The sequence below is a fragment of the Carassius auratus genome, chromosome 4, assembly GCF_003368295.1.
Source record: "Carassius auratus strain Wakin chromosome 4, ASM336829v1, whole genome shotgun sequence".
Lineage (NCBI taxonomy): Eukaryota > Metazoa > Chordata > Actinopteri > Cypriniformes > Cyprinidae > Carassius > Carassius auratus.
The window spans coordinates 16,529,673-16,551,574 of record NC_039246.1 but is presented as its reverse complement, the minus strand read 5'-3'; the positions used below and the strand labels follow the sequence as shown (position 1 = coordinate 16,551,574).

At 36.7% G+C, this 21,902-nt stretch overlaps 2 protein-coding genes across 6 annotated transcripts in view; one reads left to right on the top strand and one right to left on the bottom strand.

The window, feature by feature from the left end:
• The window catches only part of LOC113060773 (exocyst complex component 4-like), a 115,576-nt gene extending 103,250 nt beyond the window's left edge, over positions 1-12,326 (bottom strand). For all 3 annotated transcript variants that reach the window (XR_003278294.1, XM_026229948.1, XM_026229953.1), the window contains exons 1-5: positions 12,222-12,326; positions 10,196-10,385; positions 7,944-8,138; positions 4,086-4,270; positions 2,570-2,667 (exon numbers count right to left, since the gene is read on the bottom strand). Coding sequence is in view for 2 of the 3 variants with exons in the window: in XM_026229948.1 (XP_026085733.1) it covers positions 2,570-2,667; positions 4,086-4,270; positions 7,944-8,138; positions 10,196-10,385; positions 12,222-12,301 (748 nt within the window). In the remaining variant the exon portion in view is untranslated. The remainder of the gene's footprint in view (positions 1-2,569; positions 2,668-4,085; positions 4,271-7,943; positions 8,139-10,195; positions 10,386-12,221) is intronic.
• Positions 12,327-16,949: 4,623 nt separating this feature from the next.
• LOC113060755 (MICOS complex subunit Mic19-like) overlaps positions 16,950-21,902 on the top strand; it is a 57,998-nt gene continuing 53,045 nt past the window's right edge. For 2 of the 3 annotated variants that reach the window (XM_026229931.1, XM_026229923.1), the window contains exons 1-2: positions 16,950-17,163; positions 18,579-18,870. In XM_026229931.1, coding sequence (XP_026085716.1) covers positions 17,083-17,163; positions 18,579-18,870 — 373 coding nt within the window. In that variant the 5' untranslated portion in view covers positions 16,950-17,082. The remainder of the gene's footprint in view (positions 17,164-18,578; positions 18,871-21,902) is intronic. The other variant, XM_026229940.1, reaches the window with a different exon arrangement.

The following is a 21,902-nucleotide window of genomic DNA, read 5'->3' as shown; positions in this document are numbered from 1 at the left end:
GCACAAACACACATACACTTCCTTGAAAAACACTACAGCAATATATAATCACAGTAGCATGAAAATACAGAACAGTTTATGGAACAACTACTATACATAAATATACGTGCAACCTTGACAGCAAACAGATGGTAGCAAAACTTTATGATAAGGTTTGCTAATTGTTAAATCATTAAATATCACATAGCTATTAATCAGGACACTAATGTACATTGCAATTTGAATATATGAATAAATATGAATATGTACCAACAATCTGTTAAGATTTATAATGTTAATGTTATTAATTTATAATGACATTTTCCTCAGAGAGCACTTACAGTTAAAAAGGTTAATGATATTAATGTCCAACAACATTAATATACTGATAATTAAACAGAATTTGTATAATAGAACGCCTGGAAGTTATTTTTCCTCCCTTCTCGTCATGACATCAGCACAATCCTTTAATAAATCTGCATAACACACCTCTCCATATTCACCTGCTCAATAGTGATCGTACTGTTAAGTGCTTATTTTTCTGTCTGCTAATACCCTCAAATCCAATGACTGTTTAAAATGGGCTTAATGTTTATGGCAAGTTAATGGGCTCAGGTTCTTCTTCAGATAAATAGACAGACAGACAGACAGTTGGATAGACAGACAGACAGGAAAACAGAGAGCTAGATAATTAGACAGATGGAAGGACAGACAGACACACAGACTGATGGACAGACACACAGACCGACAGACAGATAGGGTTGTCTGTAGTTGTACTGACAACTGGCAGCATGTCTCAGAGACAGTGTGGGAGAAACAGACAGCTGTGGGTGGGTTGGTGGTTCTGATAAGAGTCTCGGAGCGCAGTGGAGTTAGTCCCACACAGGAGAGCACGGATAACAAGGCCCGCACCCCCGCCGTGCTGACAGAGCTGCATGATTAATAACGTGAGAGAGTATCTCATCTGCACAGGTTAATATGCTTACTGAAACATGATGTACTGAGATCATGAAACCTGAGAGTGCGTGTTCTTGTGTGTGTGCGGACACACAAGTCTTTTTTAGTGGAAGTGCGAGTCACTGTGTAATTGTAAAAGGGGAAATTGTTATGTCAGAGTGTTAGTTTGTATATTACAACAACCTTCTCAAAATATGTATAATAGGAGTTTGGGTTCATGCAAATGCTTTCAGTAACACAGAACGCAACAGCTGTGTCTTTTCTTGTCTGTGGCAGCCCCAAGTGCCATTTTAATAAACACAGTGACTCTGGTCAGATGTGTCCTAATGATTTAATTAGCACTTTAAACACTGGCAGACAATATGGAGCACCAGGAATTACAAAATCACCCCTTTGCTTTATAACAGCCCGGACACCTGCTGTTCCCTTCAGTAGAGCAGAGAGAAATCTATCATTCAAATTATGAGCCACTAAATCAAGTTCTAATTCACTCGCTCGCTTTCTCTCTCCGCAAAGAAGTAGCATTCTGATTCTCTCTTTCGCTGGCTAATGCTCACCTTACCTCGCGTGTGTTTTTATCTTGTCTTTATGTTTTTAATACATCGCTTTTATGACAAATAAAGTTGTTTAAAGAAAACAGACAGAAAGTCATATCCAAAAATATGAACAGAACTATATCAGTCACACTTTATTTTAAGGTCCAATTCTCGCTATTAACAATCCATAAACTATGACTTTTGCCTCAATAAATTCCTAATTTGCTGTTTATTAATAGTTCTTAAGGTAGTTGTTAAGTTTAGGTATTGGGTAAGATTAGAGATGTAGAATATGGTCATGCAGAATATGTGCTTTATAAGTACTAATAAACAACCAATATATCAATAATGGGCATGCTAATAATCAACTAGTTAATAGTTAGATGTGGTCCCTATACAAAGTGTTACCAATGTATTACACTGCAATTTATTGCATTTGCAAACGTATACATATACTATATTTAAAATAATACAATAAAATATTTAGCATTCAAGTTATATAACAATTCATATATATAACTGCCATTTATTTATAAAAGTTTTTTGTCCAAAAGAGAAAAAAAGGCAGGAAATGTGAACAGAAATTCTGCTCAACTATAAATTATCTATATAAGTATTCTTATAAGTGTGTAAGTATGTACTAAAGTGTGAAAATTCCATTTTATTCATATAATTATATTTCATTGTACATTTATTACATTTGCAAATGTCTATTTATAGTATATTTACATGAAATAAAATTATTTAGACAGATAGATAGACAGACAGACAGCCACATAAATTAAATCACAAATAAATAAATAAATAACATTGTTTAAATTATATTTAAATTACTATATAAATATAGAACATGAATACATTTATACATATTTATAAATATATAAATTGATCAATTTTTTATATAATAAATAACATTATAGTTACGGTAATCTCTTATAAATAATATCTTGAGAGTAAATAAATAAATACTTTTTTAAACATATTTTTAGCCAGTGCTTCCAAAATGTTGGTTTTCTTTTTGGTGCAGCACTACGTTATCCATCAGGTTTGTTTTAGTGTCTAGTCATTTCTATTGTTCTATTAGTGATGATTCTTACTGCTGGATGTTCCAGGGGTGCTGAACTGTGAGGGTTCTGTGAGCTTGCGTGGAGTTGACAAACCGACATCCAAAACAGACGTATCCTTCGAAGCAGACCTGAAAAAAAAAAAAGTTACTTTTACTACCTTCTTCACAATAGCAACCCTTATTATAGTGACAGCAGCTATTGTTTAGACATTCATAAAAAGAGTAACCATGAATGCTTTATAAAAGCGTGCTTTAGAGCAGCCAGAACACGAAGAATCAAACAAGGCGGATTGCAAAACACACGTAAGAGAAGAAATGAATACAAATCCTGGCAGAAAATTGCAGTCGCGTCATGACCCTGACTAATAAATCACTTCTCCTCATGAAAGCGTCGTGCTATAATTACATGGCCGTAAACAGAGCAGCGGAAGAGTGACAAACACGCACGCACAATTCCGAGATCAAAAACACTATTACAAACAACTCCACACTTCAGCCCTGCGGGGTCACCAACCTGCATTAGCTTAATGCGCTACACCGCTGCGCCTTGTCTAATCTATGAGAATTAGCATTGCAGAGGCAGCGGCGGCGGTTTGCGCAGCACACTGACGGAGGGGGTCAGCAATCCCCCGGCGACAATGCACACGTGGGCGGCCGTGTCACCATCGAGAAAGCAAAAACCTATTATCATTCCTCTCGTGCTCATCCGCGAGGGTGCAAATGACTTATCTCTGTTTGCTCTGAGCGCTGGCATCAGAGTCACGGCGGCCAGACCCTGTACACAGGGACACAGGAAGAGAACAGTCGCAAATCAGCTAATTACACGACTCCGGTGAGGAGGAGGCAACAGGGCCAGAGAGGCTTTGTTTACCAACAAGCTAATGATTTAAGACCCTGGTGAACAACGCTTTCAATAAAGAATTAATATTGTATTTCCCTTCAAGATAGCGTAATCACCCCCGTTATTAATTATGGGAAGTGAAATCCAGAAAGTTAGCGAAGACGCGCAACACATTTTCCACGTGTCGCCCCTTTGACTAATTAAAGTTTATTTAGAATGTCAAACTAGCTTGGGTTTACAGCAGCTCTGGCCCATATTCAGGCCTGCATTCTTAATTAGTCTGATCAGTTATTCTGTCTGGCATATTCCACACCCTTATTAATGATCAGACAGCAATGACTCATGGGATGTTTGGTTTAAGAAAGCACGTCCCTCTTTTTAAAAAGAACACACACAGTAATTAGATAAGCTGTGCGCCCTGCCACCAGCAACCTGCGAAGGTAAATTAATCTAAAGCTGAGAAATGACTTTGCCACTCTGAAGGTAATTGCTTTCAGTTTGCTGCCACAACCTGAATCGAATGCTTCGAGGAAGATTTTTTTTTTATAGTATTCTCCATTTTTTGTAATATTGTTGACCTACTTTGGGTTCAGATACTAAGCCCACATATCTTTGATCTGAATTGACGCTAGATTTGAATCAAGCAACAGGGATCTAATGAATACACATCTCAATACTTTAACTAAAGGATGTTATAGTGACTCACCGGCCCTTGTCCTTGTCTTTTCCTCGGTGACCCACACGGCTGGTAGACTTGATGTAGAGATGTCGATGGAGCTCATCGATTAGCACCAGGTGGATGTTGAGTTTCTTGCTGTGGAGCTCCAGTCGCAAGTCGCCGAGACCTTCCACCTGTAGCAGGGGTCCTTCAAGAGAATCCACTGCTGAGACCTGCAAACACAACAGCACACTTGAAGTTTCCATCTGCCTTTATGTCTACTTGCAAAAATGTTAAATAATGGGATGGAGTCAAATTTAGGGAGCCATAGTTATAAGTGCACTTCATTGCACTGCATACATAATTAGCTTTTTTTTTTTTGTCCAAATGTCTCATTGTAATTGTAGTAGATGTTTGAGGTCAGCTGCCATCAAAAATTCATAATAAAGTTAATTTACAACAATAAAGAGTCTAAAGTTATTTCATGTTAATTTAACATTTACATTTAAGCATTTAGCAAACAGTAAGTGACCATTTATCCAAAGCGACTTACAAATGAGTGACTAACAAATTTCGAACAGAATAACTTATTGTTTTAATTTAGAACATTACCAATTCCTTTTTGTTAAAGTTTTCCTTAGAAAGCATGCTTTTTACTAACTTTCTCTAAAATCGGTAAAACTTGGTTAAATATTTTGTAATCTGTGATGTCATACATTTATTAACGTGAAGTATCTTAGTATTTATTAAGCCACAGTATATTGGTTCAAACACAAATCCCAATGTAGCTTGTTCATTGCTTGTAGCTGAATAAGAGAAGTGTTCCAGGCATATCCATTGTTGTACAACCTCCTAGATTAGCCGCGCTCCAGGATCACATAATAGCACATGTCCCACCCGCCCATCAAAAACCACAGCGATAAAGAACAATAACAACTCTCGTCCAATCAAAGTATTAAAAGAGGGAGAATGCAGTGTGGTGGACCGCAGTGGCGCTGAATATTCACTCTGCTGAGTGTGTGTGGCTCTCCTGCAGAGAGCATGATGAAGTATGCAGCTGCTGGTTGAATGAGGCATGAGATGGAGTATCAGTGAACACAAAGTGAGAAAATGATGCAAGAACCCAGAAAGCCAAATGAATATACAAGTTTGCGCTTTCTTTTGCACACAGAGATTTACTACTTTTGTTGTTCAAAAATCTCTAAATAATATGAAATAGACAAATAATCAGATAAATACTATAAAATAAATCTTTAATTAAAAAAATGCATCTATTCATCATATTTCTATAAAAAATGCATCATATTTCTAATTTAAAAAATCTCTAATAAAAAAAATATATATATATATAAAATATATATATACACACATAGACATATACACATACATATATATATATATATATATATATATATATATATATATATATATATATATATACATACATATACATATACATATATAGACACACACACACACACACACAGATATATATATATATATAATTTATTTAATTTTTTTTTTTACAAAAAAATGTTGTAGGCTGTGGATACAGAATGTAATTTTAAAAACCATCTGGCTTTTTTGCTCAGTTTTGTGTATCTGTTTTTCATCTTCTCCTCATAGACACGAGCAAGGAAATCTTTAAGCTGTAAAATGAAGAACAAATGCAACTTAACATAGAGAACGAGTCCAGGTAGTCCCCTCAGGCTTAGCTTTAATGCTGTCCTGGATCTGCACTGTATCAGCAGCTACTTGCCATGCTGCCGCATTAGCAGACTGAATCTGAAGCAGTTGTGTGGTTGATAAGTTCAATTTTCTCATTTCATTCACATGACCTGGCTCACATGTCCCAGAGCCTTGATCTTCTATGCAACCTTTCCCTTCTTCCTTCTATCCTTCTTTTAATCTCTCACACTCTCTCTCTCTTGCTCTTTTTTATTGCATTTAACTTGTATATCTAGTCTTTACTTCTCTTTGCCTTTACCTCTTCAATCCCTCAGCACTGAACTACCCTGCAGTGGCTACTGCTTGTTTATATTTAGTGAATAAATCAAAATGGCTCTGAACGAATGTACTTTATTAGAGGAAAGCTAATGGCCTGTTGATAGTGCTCTGGAGGACCATCACTGCACACTTTGTGCATCACTTTTGACAGACAGAGGAGGGGTCATACAAGTCAAGGAGTTGTTCATGCAAATGAGGGTTGCATGAGCCACAGTGTATACCAGCAGGATCAGCTGAGCGTGTGTAAGTGTGCCTGTTTACAGGTCTTTCTGCCAAACCTGGTTTAGTTGAGAAGACACTTCAATTTGCAACTGAGACAATAGAAAAGAAAAGGCAATAGAGAATGAGAGAAAGAAGAATTGGTAAGGATGTGAGAGGAAGAGGAAAGGAGCAGGGATGAGAGAATGGGAAAGGAAAGGAACAGAGAGTAAGAGGAACAGTTAAGGACACAAAAAGAACAGAAAGAGGAAAGGAGATGAAAGAAATATGGAGAGGGAGTGGAATGGTTCAGTGAAGGAAAGAAGAAGAGGATAATGGAAAAAAGAGGAAGGACAAGTAAAGTACAGGAATTGGCAGCAAAGGACAGAAAAGGAAATGAAGAGGTAAAGTAAAAGAAAGTAAAAAAGAAGGGAAAAAAGCAGAAGAAAGGAAGAAGAGGAGGAAATAAAATAAAAATAAATGACAGGACAGGACAGGGACAGGGACAGGGCGGGGACAAGACGGGGACAGGACCAGGGACAGGAACAGGATGGGGACAGGACCAGGGAGAGGACCAGGGACAGGACGGGGACAGGACAGGGACAGTTACAGGAACAGGACAGGGACAGGACCAGGGACAGGACCAGGGACAGGACAGGGACAGGGACAGGACGGGGACAGGACAGGGACGGGGACAGGGCCAGGGACGGGGACGGGGACGGGGACAGGGACAGGGACAGGACAGGGACGGGGACAGGAATAAAGCAAATAAAGAGAGGAAAGTGCCAATTCAACAGATGTGAGGTAATGAATGACAGCTCATCTGAAAAGCACACACTAGGGAGGTTAACCAGACTGACAGGTACGAGAGTTACAAATGTGTATGTGTGCATTTGTGGGCTTGTGTGTTCATGTAACTAACAGACAAAAGTGAGGGAGAGTGTTTTCAGACGAGAGTTGCAAATTGAAACACCGTGTACAGCGTAATCTCTGTTGGCAGTCCCAATACTCCTCGTCAGATTTAACACAGTCACACACACAGGAGGAGAAGAACACCTGAGGGACCTGAGAAAGCTTGTCATCTCTGACCGCAGCTGCTTTCCCCTGCTGAAAGGGAGATGTGGGTGTACCCAAAGAAACAGTGTGATCAAATACCTGATAAAAAAGGGTCTTACAAAAAAAAAAACTTGGAGATTCAGATTCTTAATTTTTGATGATGTTTTAGGCCCATGAGCTTTGGTTAATGTAGTGGCAAAGAATCTCCTGACCAGACTTGCATAACTGAATAAGTCACTTTTTATTTTCTCTATAAGACTGTTCAATAGTTTGGGTATTCTAATAGTTTAACAATTCTAATTCTAATCATTGTTGAATAAGTCAATGTTGTGCTGCCTGATATATTAATTGAAAAAATAGATTTTTGTAGGATTCTTGAATAGAAAGAAGAATAGAATTAAGAAAGATGAATAGAAAGTTCAAAAGAACTTACCTGAAATTTAGATTTTTATTTTTTTTACAATGTAAAGGTAGCATCTAATGAAATTGGTTAAAGAGTACAATCAGTGTCAATAGCTCAAACTAAAGAGCTATATTTAATTTAATATTTTTATGTACAAGTGGACAAGCTGAAACAAAAACAGGTAGCATGTACCTGCCATGGAATGAATTAAATTTCCCCTACCAACAAATTCAAACACTCACCAGCATATCTGTAGCGTGCAGGTAGTGCTTGCTGGCCATGGATGCCTCCAACTTCTGAGGGACCTGTTTGATGTTCTCAATCTCATCCAGCAAGCTGAGGACATGCTTATGCTCGACACCTTCGATCCACAGCTTCCTCAGTTCATCTCGCTTACAGTGGAGGAGCATCTTACAGGATAACAGGTTCTCCTTGACCTGAGCAGAGAGCAGCCCACACACACCATGTCAGGAGAAGGTGAAAGTTCACACTTGATAACACAAGCATCAGCTTCGCAGTTTTCGCAGCTTCACAGCTCTGCTTTCTTCTTTGCATAATTATTTTCCAGTGTGTCAGCAGCAGGGGAGAAGATGATAAACAAACATTTTGCCGTAGATTAAAACCTGAGCTTAGTGGCTAATTTCCAAGGATATTATTTCAGACATCGAAGACAATTACTAGTGATTGCTAATGATTCTTTTATTATGGCTCACCATGTTTTGAGTAGCAGTTAGTTCAGTTTTAATGTTCTTAAAAGAGCTTACAAAACATGGACAAACGTCAGCAAATCCCAAAGCTGGATAAACAAATAGCAAAATTAATGAACAGTGTTGTGTTTCATTGGCTGTCTTCCATTTTCCCACTTACATGCAAACTGAGAAGCAAAGGGAAGCGTTTTTTGAGTTCTTGACTCATCTTTCAAGAGTGCAATAAACAAACTCGGTCACCTGTGTCTTTAAATAATAATGAGTAAAGACGGTGATTGGGGGTCCCTGGGCACGTCACATCAAATACTTCAGCAGCATAAAGACAGAAATGCTATCCTCTATGTTCTCTGCGGCAGGTTTGAGTGTGTGTGCATGTGCGAGAAGCCTGACACCTCCATCATTACAGAAGCCTGAGGGACGACCCATCAGACTGCATGGCTGAGAGCGACGTTTATACACAAAAAGGCAAAAAAAAAAATTTGTTTTTAATTTCCCTTTTTGCATCAAACTGCTACCGCAAGTTGTTTTCCCTCTAATTATCTCTCATAAATCATTCCCCGGGTTTTACAGCCAGTTTTATATCAGGCTGCATGCAGCTTGTGTGTGTTTACGTATTGGTAGGTTATCACAGAACTATGTAGGCTACAAAGAAAAGCAGCAGTTGCATTTCATCTCCGCCAGCTGCCGACCAAAAAAAAACAAAAAAAAAAAACATGTGCGGTGAAGAAGTTATTTCAATCTGCCATAAACAAACAGATTGACAGCATGAAGACGTATTGCTGTGCAATTGTCAGCTTCGTGACCATGTTATTAAAATACACTACTAAGTCATTGTGCATCTGCATTAAATAAGGGTTTTTAACAAAGGAATCTGAAGGTATTCTGCAGGTCAGTGAATAAGAAACAGTAAAAGAAATCAATACTTTTCTTCGGCAAGGATGCATTAAATTTAAAAAAAATTCAGAAAAGACATTTATAATGCAACCAAGATTTTCTATTTTAATTATATTATGTCTTTTGGACTTTTCATCGAAGTAAAAAAATATATCACAGTATAAAAACTATTTCCAAAATTTATAACAAAAAGAAAAGTTAGCTTATATTATATATGTTATTTAATGTTATTATTGCAGTATATTATACAATGTTATAGTGTTATTATACAGGGGGACCTGATATACTGTCATGATTATGATTGTTTGGGAATAAATATTTAATTGTCTGCTTTGCTCATGTCTTTTATCATGTATGCCTAAAACATTTTTTCAGGCCCATATGATTTTTTTTATTAGTTCTGTAAAAATAAAATAAAATAAAATAAAAATAAAACCCTTATCCACAAAAAAGAGATTTATACATCATCTGAATAAATAAGCTTTCCATTGATGTATGGTTTGTTAGGACAATATTTGGCCAAGATACAACTTATTTGAAAATCTGCAATCTGAGGGTGCAAGAAAATCTAAATATTGAGTAAATCACCTTTAATGTTGTCAAAATGAAGTACTTAGTAATTCAGATTACTAATAAAATGTAAGTTTTGATCACATTATGGCAGGAAATTTACAAAATATCTTCAAGGAACATGATCTTTACTTAATACCCTAATGATTTTTGGTATAAAAAAAAATTAAGAATTTTGACCCTTACAATGTATTGTTGGCTGCTGCTACAAATATAGCTGTGCTACTTATGACTGGTTTTGTGGTCCAGGGTCACAAATTAGAAAACTGGTCATATTTACACTTGTTTGGGAGTTGCTGAATGCAGCCGAACGTGTTGCACACCTGTTTGATCGTGTTGCGAGAGCTGGTAATTCTCTCTGTGATGCTCTGGTAGGTTCGGATGGCTGTGGTGAGCTCTGTGTAGTGCTGAACTATCAACTCATCCAGATCATGATCACACTTCTCATAGGCCTCCTCCAGACGGCCCTTCTCCGTCTCTCGGTCCTTCACATCCTCACTGCTGGACAATGTCCTGACAGAAAGAAAGTAAACATATCTTGCATCAAACTGTACAAACATACTTCTGCTAATAATATTAATAATATCATATACAGTATAATAGTACTGTATATTATCACATCTTTGCCTGGTTCATCAGCGTAAATAAATAATGTGAACGAATGAATAAAAAACATATTAAATAAACCATTTATGTATTTATCTATCTATTTAGTTAGTAAATTAGTTAGTTTTTAAATAAATAAAATTATTTGTTAATTTTGGGAATAAATTAATGAACATTTTATTTACCTTAAATAAGGACATTCTTTTTTATTGTATATAAAAATGATATAACCAAGACTTGTTTGTATGTTAGTTTCGAAAGGAAGAACATGTCTGAATGCCCATGACATTTTTCTAGCATCTTGGCTTTGGCTTTGGCTTTCTTGCTATTTCTGACACTGGAAAATCGTGATTGACTGCAGTACACTTAAATCTTCCAGAGCCAAGGCTGCACTCAATCTAAACTCATCCTGTCATCATTATGTTGCAAACTTTCAGACAGAAGTAGTTGGATTTTTGGCCATCACTTCACAACACAATTTCACAACTATTCAATTCATCAGAAGCCCACCCACTCGAGGAGACCAGCTGGGGCCAGTGCCAAAACAACATTGTCCCAGACCTCAGACTGCCAAACATCACATCTCAGCTCTCAAAGTCTGTCCTGACTCATTTCCACAGCTTTAAATCAGAGTAAAGTAAGGCAGCACAATCTCCCAAAAGAGCTCATTACATTCATTCCAGTCTCTGGAGCTCAAAAAGATATAGAAAGAGCATTGGAGATCTAGTGTTCAGTAGGGAAAAGTTGCTTCAAGCTCGCAGTGAAGCACAGATCATGTGGATATATCTTTGGCCCATAGACTCACTTCTTTTTGACCTCACCCGTTGCCTGTAGGACATCATAATGGAAACGGCTGACGGGTAAAAAGGAGATAAAAGAGCCGTGAAGCAGAATTATGGATTTCTGACAGCTTACCAACTCAGCTGTGCTCAATGGTAGAAAATAGGTATAATTATGTAAAGTCAAGGTTTTAATGCTGTGAATGTAATATTTGGGCAAGAGTTCATTACAACTCACCCAGACATTACCAAAAGTCATGAATATGGGCTGTAACTCAATTAGGCAGTAATTTAACCACACTATACTAGATCATGGCAGCCATCTACCATCACATAATTATCCTCCTCAAAATAGTCACATCTTCCACAAGGTCACAAAAGCCTATATGTACAAGAACTTCCTGTCATCATGCCAGCTTCCCTGCCTTCTCAATGGCAACAAAAATAATTGTGCAGACTGTATCAAATCTATGAAAATATATTATTATCCAATATATTATTCATCATACATTTAACATCACATACTAATATACACATGCATGTTGTGATTGTGTTGTTAAAGTGTTGACAACCAAAACAAATAATCAGACAGCGTTCATGATGTTCAAATAGTGCTGTTTAAGTAAACAGTTCCCTCTGTTTTGAAACTCAGTCCTGTCAAAACATAAGCACTTTCCATTTAAACAGGTTTAAAAGTATGCCTGCAAACTACGTGTCATTCAGAAGACCTCACAGAAAACTATACACTTCAGCTGATGCAACGTAAAGGTTCTTAAGAAGTAGTTGTAACACAACTCATACGTGTATAATAACAGAATATGAAAGAATAACAGGATGCATCGTTAGCAAACATGCTAAGCAGTTATCCTTTCTGGTCCTTTTCCTTACAATAACCGGGTGCAAATATTTAACGCAGGCAAAGTCAAGCTGGCCGACACATATATTGTACAAATATCGTGCTCACCTTATTACAGATATAAGTAAACCGGAAGGGTCTTTGCTTTTGGAGACAGCGCTCCTGTATCTGCCTGTGTCAGCTGCCATCTTTCCGTTACTACACCCAAACACCTCGTGACGGTCTTCAGCCAATGGGAAGCCGCATTCAGCAAAATCAGCTGATAGTACAGGGATTGTAGGGAAATATAGGAAATGTAGTTTTTTTTTTCCTGAAAACGCCTACAATTGTTTGTACATCCATAAATGTTATTTAAAAATATATACCTTAATTTGCTTAACCCCTTTACGTGCGAACATCGCCGACGGCCCCAGTTTATTATTGTTTCACTTTCACAGCACATTAAACATCACTGTCTTACTTCATCTGGACAAACTGTGCATCAATGGAAAGTTTAAAGACTCTAGTTTCGATATTTGACCAATATTTTGATAAAACATTGTTGCAGTGACAGATATTTAGTGATTTATGTCAGAAGTGCAAAATAATAAATCCGTATTATGCCACATTTTGAATAGAAATTAATCACTCACTCATATTCAGTCACGTCAAGAGCGGTTTATTTGTGTTCACATAGACTCACTGAACAGCGTCAATAAGGATTTTTAGACCAAAGATGCATATCTGCGGAGATATATGGATATATTTACTGATGTTTACTTCATATTTCTTCAGACAGAATCGTCATTTCTATTCATTTTCCACGGATTTACGCGATCTGATGATAAACAGCCTCTCCCAGCGATCTGTGTGTGTGCGCAGTGGTGTCAGCTCGTGCGGTGTGTGACTCAGACTCTGATAGGGCCTTGCAAGTGTCAATCTTACAGTGTCATATATGGACACCGCCACATCGTGTCACATGCTTCCTGCACACTTCCTGGTAGTTATCTGGCCAAAACAACACTGAAACACCTCTGTACACACGAAATATCCAAATAATAAACCCGCGATTACGATAGTAAAGCTTGGTATGAGAATTTCTTGAGATCTGGGGCGTTTTTATTAAAAAAAATCGAAAATGTACATGGGAAATGCTAACTTGTGCAGCGATGAAAAAGGCTACAAATAACATATTTTTACAACAGTAAACGACCAAATTCCACCCCTGATCGCTAAAGGAAGTTATTATAAACACTCGATCGGCGTTTAAAGTGAGTTTTGAGTAAAAGTGTATTAATAATTTCATAAATTGTCTGCTGTAGCTAGATGCTAACGTTAGCTACAATGCTACTAATAGCAGGTGCTTTTCTTCTTCATAATGCATTTTTGTCTCAATAATTCACGTAAGGTCGTAAGAAAATGTTTTGTTGTATTTTTATAGTAAGACTTTTGATAAATAAGGGCTAAATGCAAAGAGAGACTGAAGTGAGATCGCTGCTTTGTTGCTTTGTAAAGCCTGAAAAACCACAATCAAGGCTAATAAAGATGGAATAAAAACAAAAGAATAATGATAAAAGAATAATGCGGATAATGTGTCATACCTGGCGGAGGTGTGAAAGACTCGTTTGGTGAGAACAATACAATCATGAAACGGGCAGTTTTCACAGCCAAACACACATATAAAACACACATCAGTGTTTACATGTGAGATCTTACAGAGATGACAAGGGCCATAAATCAATCTGATTTGCCTTCTCTAAAAACACACATGACATGGCCTTAGAAAATATTTCATAAAATTCACAGTTTTACAGATTCGATTATGACATTTTTTATGAAGTTTTGGAAGACTTGTGGCCTTAGCTACACTGTGTTTTCAAACTCATTTCCTACATCAACAATTTTTTAAATACATTTAAAACATATGTTTTTAATATTTTTATTTTTGTTTTTATGTTTGAGCTTATATATCTCTATTATCATAACAGTCTGGGTGATTCTGATTCCTGAACAGTAAACTTTAAAGTGTCAGCTTTGTGAACATATGTTGATTATGTATCTAGTCAGAAAGAATCATGAGCAGAAACCTTTTTATTTTGGGTATGTCATTTCTGTCTCCATGCCAAAAAAGGGGGGTTACTAGTAAGGGGTTAATATTTTATTTTCAAGAAAGGAGTTAAGATAGATAACTTTAGATAACTATAGATAACTTTGAATATTAAATTTTTCTATTGTGTGGTACTTATAAGATAATATGCCTTAATTTATTCTTTTGTTAAATTAAATGCAATTATTTTAGAATATTCTGTTAACTGCTTATAGATGTTTTGTTGTTTGCTGCAGTAAAATATGCAATAAAATATGCAATAAAAACACTGTTATTTATTTTATTTATTTTATTTTTAATAACAAACACATTAATAACGTTAATAACAACATTTCATTTCAAGCAGCCATAATTTAGCTCATCATTATTATATTTTCTATTTATTAATTATATATATTTTTTTATATGTTACACAATACTCAAATTCATTTACATCTTTTAACAAATTAGTTTTGTGAGCTGGTTCAATCAAAAGATATGACTCAAAGGAATGTGACAAATTCTTTTACACACCAGACATACACGGAGGGAGAAAGACAGAGCGAAAGGTGTAGGTTGTTAATTGCTTTCTGTTTCTAGGATATATTGCTGTGGACCTGCTCCCCTCTATCTCCTGGCCATCTTTGCTGTAACAAACCACAGAGGAAAGGGCATTGATTGTGTGGAAAAGGGTCGATCTGGCAGTCTCCTCTTTGACTGATGTGTCCGTGGACAGCAGAGATAGCATAGTGGCCAATTTTGTGCCCCTTCAAAAAAGGAAACAATCACAGAGACTCTGAGGTTATTTTTCTTTTAGCTCCTCTGAGCCTAGTCAGATCCAGAAGTTCTCATCAGCTTCCTTTAAGGCCCATCATGTCTGAGCAATCTACTGTCCTTTGCTGATGACACAGGACTGAGGTTATTTCTCATCACCTAGTGCAGGATAAAAGGTTGTCATGATGACACCTGAGGGCATGTAGACAAAGACAGCCACCCACTAAAGGACAGCAGACCCACATCTCTAAATGCCCACAGCTCCAATTTGACATGAGGACTTCAGGAACATCTTTTCTGCAGTTATAATACTGTTTAGTGCTTCTAAGACAGAATGTAGAAATGGAACCATATGTGTCGCATTGGGTGCTTTTATACGTGGTTGGATTTCTGTATAGTAATATTTAGATTATAGATACATTTTATTGATATAAATAACTTAACGTTTTTTTGGCATTTAAAAATGATTTTAAAAAAAACTCAAAGCAGCTAGGTAAAGGACCGAAATGCTTTAAAACTCTCTAAATTACTTTAAGTTTAATTTAGGTTAATTTGGTTTTATATATTCCTTTGCGTGTATGTTTGTGTGTGTGTATTATATATATATATATATATACTCAGACACACTGAACAAAATTATAAACGCAGCATTTTTGTTTTTGCCTTCATTTTTCATGAGCTGAACTCAAAGATCTAAGACTTTTTCTATGTACCCAAAAAGCCTATTTCTCTCAAATATTGTTCACAAATCAGTCTAAATCTGTGTTAGTGAGCACTTCTCCTTTGCTGAGATAATCCATCCACCTCACAGGTGTGGCATATCAAGATGCTGATTAGACAGCTTGATTATTACACAGGTGTGCCTTTGGCTGGCCACTTCTGTCTGACATCTGCCCTGTTCAGTGTAATTTTTTGGTTATGCAAACTGATTGTTGCAGCAGCTGTCCGGGTGGCTGGTCTCAGACGATCTTGGAGGTGAAGATGCTGGATGTGGAGGTCCTGGGCTGGAGTGGTTAAACGTGGAAATTTTCTGAAATGCCTTTGGAGATGGCATATGGTAGAGAAATAAACATTCAATTCACATGCACTGGTGGACATTCCTGCAGTCAGCACTCCTGCACGCTCCCTCAAAACTTGCAACATCTGTGGCATTGTGCTGTGCGGTAAAACTGCTCATTTTAAGAGTGGCCTTTTATTGTGGCCAGCCTAAGGCACACCTGTGTAGGTGGATGGATTATCTCAGCAAAGGAGAAGTGCTCACTAACACAGATTTAGGCAGATTTGTGAACAATATTTGAAAGAAATTGGCCTTTTGTGTACATAGGAGTTAAGCTCTTGAAAAATAGAGACAAAAACAAAAGTGTTGGGTTTATCATTTTGTTCAGTGTATGTATAGTATAGTCATTTTTATAAATCTTATTCATATAGTCATTTATGTACATTATTAGTCATATAGATAGATAGATTTTAATTGTGTGTGTGTGTGCATTTCAATGCAATATATGTTGAGTAAACCCTGAAGTTTAATTTATGTTGGCGTTTGCTTCTATATGTTTTTGTAAATATTTTTGTAAAGTTTGTTTTTTCTTTTAAAGAAGAGTGTTTTCTTTCTTTTTTCTTAACTAGAATTGAAAAAAATTAGAAAAATATTAAATATGAGAATATTCAAGTAGAAGACAAATAAAGCACAATGTTAAACTTAGGTTCAGCCTAATAAGAGACCTGTTGAAAATAGCAGCAAATTCCATAAAATTATTCTGCACTGAAATAGACAATGATTTTGTATGTTGTACTTTTAACACGAATAAATAAACTAATAAATTAACATTCTTTGAAACACACCATTTTCTTATATTAGAATCTCCTGATAGAAGATATTTTTCTTCCATTTATGTTGTCCAATAGAGACACTAAGCACTTGCGCTCAACCAATGAGAACCGCCTTTATTCGCTTGTGCCAAGTAGGAGGGGCTACAGGCGGAAGCGCTGTGTGCGTTTCTGTTTCTGTAAGGGAGCGTGCGGCCCTGGTGCTCGCGCGTAACAACTAGAGAGCTGTCAACTCTTTGGAGTTCATAACTACTTATCAAATATACTAGTTGGTTAAACAACAGCGGGCTTGTTTGACCAGGAATGGGAGCCAACAACAGCACGCGCCGCGTGTCTTTTGAGTCGGATGAGAATGAGAACATAACGATAGTGAAGGGCATAAGGGTGAGTGACACATGTCTATTCTTCTCCACCTGTCAGATGCACATCACGCATACTGACGCATGGATTTAATTCACCTCTGCTGTGATTCGAATGCATGTGCAGGTTCGTGATGAAGGCCTCTAATAGTCTTAACTTACCTAACTGGATAAACACTCTGTCCCTGACTGGACACTTACTTCAGCTGACCTGGAAAATCACGTTTAGCTGCAATACAAGGTTATGCATTCCATAATCATCATACTTAAGAGGAATTAGTTTAGCAAACACCTGTTACAGTTCAAGCATCACAATGCCGAGCATGACAGCACTGTGTTCACGCCCCCCTTAACTATCATATAACGTAAGTTACATGTACAGCAGGTTAATCAGCGTCACCCTTCACACAGCTGTTTATATTAGTTCATTGTATTACTCATTTACTCATGATTTGTTTTGCGTGTTTATTTTCAACTTGCAACTTATTCACACTTGGTTTATTAGAGACATTTTGTTTTGTATATGTGGTTTTCAGGGTTTACATAAACTAGTTCAATCAAAACTAACAACAGGGGTCACCAATATCAAGCAAAAAGACCCTTTGGTGGACATCCCTTGTTATTTGAATAAAATTGCATTTCAAGCATAACCTTTATAACATGCCATGTCATGTACAATGTACCAAATTAATTTTTATTTGTTTGTATTCATTTTTTTATTTAACTGTATATGCAGCCTTGGTGAGTCCAAGATTAAAAAATAATATAGTTTAAAATTATTTTACCAAATAATTTACTGTGTGTGTGTGTGTGTGTGTTTAATTGTATACAAAAATGTAAAAAAAAAAAAAAAAAATACAGAAATACTCAGAATGTTTGTTCATTAAACAACAATTGTGTGACTAAATGCATTTAAAATATAACAGTTCTAAAAAATACAATATTGCTAAAACTGAAATTAAAATGATTTATTGAATTATGAATAAAAGACATCTTATTTCATTACAATAGAAATATAAAAAACTATTTAAACACTGATTGAAAATCGGCAACTAAATGGGTCTATTTTTTATGAATGAATGAATGAATGATTGGGTATTACAAAAAAAAAAAAAAAAAGATTTGTTAGGTAAACATTTTTTGCCTGAATATACTGTAAGTCGCTTTGGAAAAAAGCGTCTGCTAAATGCATACTATTTATTTATTTATTTATTCATTCATTCATTCATTCATTCATTCATTCCTTTGGTAAACTTGACATGACAAGTCTTCAAAAAGCCCCCAATACCCAAATACTTTCTGCCAAGCAGAATGTTCATTTCAAGTTTACGTTGCTCATCATTTATTTTGCATTGTTTCTAACATACAGAAGAAAAAGCGAGCTTATTGTTTGTTATTCTCACAAGACTATCATTTGTCTTCTGTATTTCTGTTCTTCAGCTCTCAGAGAAGGTCATCGACCGCATGAGGGAACCCTCCGGCCCACCACAGCCCCCCACCAGAGCCCCTCCAGCTTCTCCTCCCGTGGTTGATCCTCTGCCAGCGCTGGTGCCAATACCTCCTCCACCTGACCCTGTCACTCCCCTTCCATCTTCTTCCTTGCCAGAGCGAGTCAAACTCCCTGAGCAAGTGAACGCTACTGCACCTCCTCCAGAGCCGCTCATTCTCCCCCCACCTCCTCCCGTAGCGACAGCACCAGCTGAATCAGTGGGTGCTGTATCAGCCCCTGCAGGTGAGTCGATTGTTCCACCTGCAGCCACAGCTGAGCTTATTCTTGCCCCTCCTCTATCTTCTAAACCCATCACTTCTCCTCCCCTTGCTGATTCTGTTGCCTCCCCTCCTGCTATTGAGCTTTTCACACCTCCTCCTCCTCCTCACCCCATTCTAACCCATCCTATCACTAAAACCACTTCTGAACCCATCTCTGCTCCACCTGTGGAAATAACCACCCCTTCCCCTCCAGCTGAATTTGTCGCTCCTGTCGCTTCCTCTGCTGAAACTATCCCACAGCCTTCTCCTCCTGTAGAAAAACCTGTGTCTTCTTCACCAGCACCTGCTCCCGCCGGTGAGTCGATTGTTCTGTAACGCTGTCACACACGCACGTGCGTTCATGTGGCCTGCTTGTGGAAATGTGGAGGTATTTCACACATATTGCACGGTGCACTTCAGTCCCTTTCAGTCATGAGCGTTAATGGTACTCCTCGGGTAAATTGCATCCTGTAAGCACTCTGAATGTGTTGGTACACCATTGTGAAGGGGTAATATTATACATCAAGTCATTCTGGGTAATTCTACGGAATTCGAACTTCTCTTAAACACATCAGAGTACGTGGGTGGAGTGGAGCAACAGCAATTTTCCCTGTTTAAAGAGTTCTGGCTTATAATATATGACCATTTATAATAATAATTGTTGGACAGAATGGAAAAAATATATAATATAATATGTTTAATGTGGCAGGGACAGCAAGACATTTAATTGATCTTTAGCTTCAAGTTATTATTGGAAGACAGTTCATGAAAAAAGTAAAATTCTGTCAGCTATTATTGACCGTATGTCTGAATATAATTCGGAATAAAATGTTTTTTGTTTTCATTGTCAAGGACATTCTACCAGAACTTTGATGCTTCGAAAAGTTCACAAAGGTATCATGGAAGTAATCTGTTTATCATACAAAGCAATCATGTATCTTCACAATATTGGATTACACTGCATAATTCATCTTTATGTACTTTTTGAGCGTCATAATTTTGGTGGAATGGACTTTTAGTAGAAGGACAGAAAAATTCATTAAAACAAAAAAAAATTATTTGTGTTTAAAAGAAGAATAGGATTTAGAAAGACATCAGGTTGAATAATTGATGATTTTGGGTGAATTTTCCCTTTTTCCCGTAGTAAAAAAAAAAAAAAAAAAAAGCAGAGTTAACCCCCCCCCCCCAAAAAAAAAACCAAACAACAACACATCAGTCAGAAATGCACACCTGCTGACACCTGTTTGATTGAGAATTATTGGAAATACTACTGTATGGTTAAAAATAATAATATTAAGATTAACAAATTGGCTAATATTTTATATTTCTTCCTAAAAGTTCAGTCCTCTTGATGTTAGTGAGTGGGCCCGGATCCCTCTATATTATGATTCATAGCTTGTGCCTGAGTGCTAATGAAACGATTAATTCTAACTTGTAATAGAGTTAATGAATCAATGCTGTAATTAGGAACCCCACTTAAGCCAGTTCAGCCTCCAAGGTACCTGGGACAGCGTCTCCTCCCAGAAGTGTGTCGAGCCGATCACATTTGCAAGCGCTTTGCTTCTCATTAAAAGTAAGACCATGTTCATAGATCTTTCAATCAGAAGTTTAGGTGCAGTTTTGAATGATTATACCAAAGACGCTTTATTAGGATGCCATAATTCTTTGACATTGTGCTCAATTCCAAGATAAATTTTTGGCTGAACGACGGTTTTGTCTAAAGTGATGCCCTTGAGGTGCTCAAAGTCCATTCTTTAATTGACGTTTGGTTGAGTTTTCTGTGACGTATGTACAAACAAAAATGGTGTTTTTTCCAAAAAGGTTTTCAAAAAAACTAATTCAATAATTTTTGTTTTATTTGCAGCTTTGAAAAATATTTAGTTTACAATAAAACACCTGGAATTAAAAGAAAGTGCTGAATTGAAATAAAGCTGAAATAAAATACAATATAAAAATAGATAATAAAAAAAACATAAATGCAAAAAAAAAAAAACCTTCAGAAATAATGCTTTGGCAACCAACTGAAATAAAATAACCAAGATATAATACTAAAATTATTCAAACTTAAATAAAAAATAAATTAAAGCTGAACTGAAATATAAAAAATGTATAAAAATAACAAAAATATATTACAAAAAAAATATTTATATACACAGACACACACACATATATACGTTATATAAAAATAAGAAGTTCAATTCAAAATATTAAATACTACAAAACTATATAAATATAATACAAAAAAACAGTGCATTCTTTATTATAAAATTACAAACTGGACACTTTACAGTCTTGTTGACTTCACTAAAATGTGTAAATGAAGCCCACATCAGTAGAAGTCCACATCAAGTTTGCAGTGTATTCATTATAGCAGAGTGATGCGTTTCCTCTTTTGGGGCTAGTGCAGCGAAATGTTATTTAAACACATTTTTCATTCAAAACATCAGAATGTGTCTTTTTGTCAAACTGCAAATCTTAACACTAGCTATGCTTAAATTGGACTCTGAGTGCAGCCGGTCATTGTGTTTCCTCCATGTCTTGACTTTTTCTGAGCTGTGAGCGCTCTCGCTTCCACCTCCACATAATTAAGCACATCTAATATGTATTGAAACAGTGGCTCTAAAAAAACTGTCAGCTCAAATACGTGTGAAAATTTCTATGTGTGCCCTCTCGGCCCTTAATAGTGGTGTTACCTGCAGAGATGTGCAGAGTCTGTGGGCTGGAGCTGACACTATGAACTGGCTCTACTTAAAGAGAGGGAAAAAAAGACGCCCGCCTGCATCGCACATAACGAGACAGCTCCCTGTTAATGAGACACAGATCTGCTTAATGAGCTCTACCATAGAGGCTCACACACTTTTTTTTTTCCTCTATCCGTCTATCTATAACTCCCTACATCTCAATCTATCTCATGGTTTCTCTCTCCCCCATGTATGTTTTTTTTTTCTTGCTCGCTCATGCTTCCATGGTATAATGATGACAGAAACTCTTTTGTGAATTTATATAAATATACAT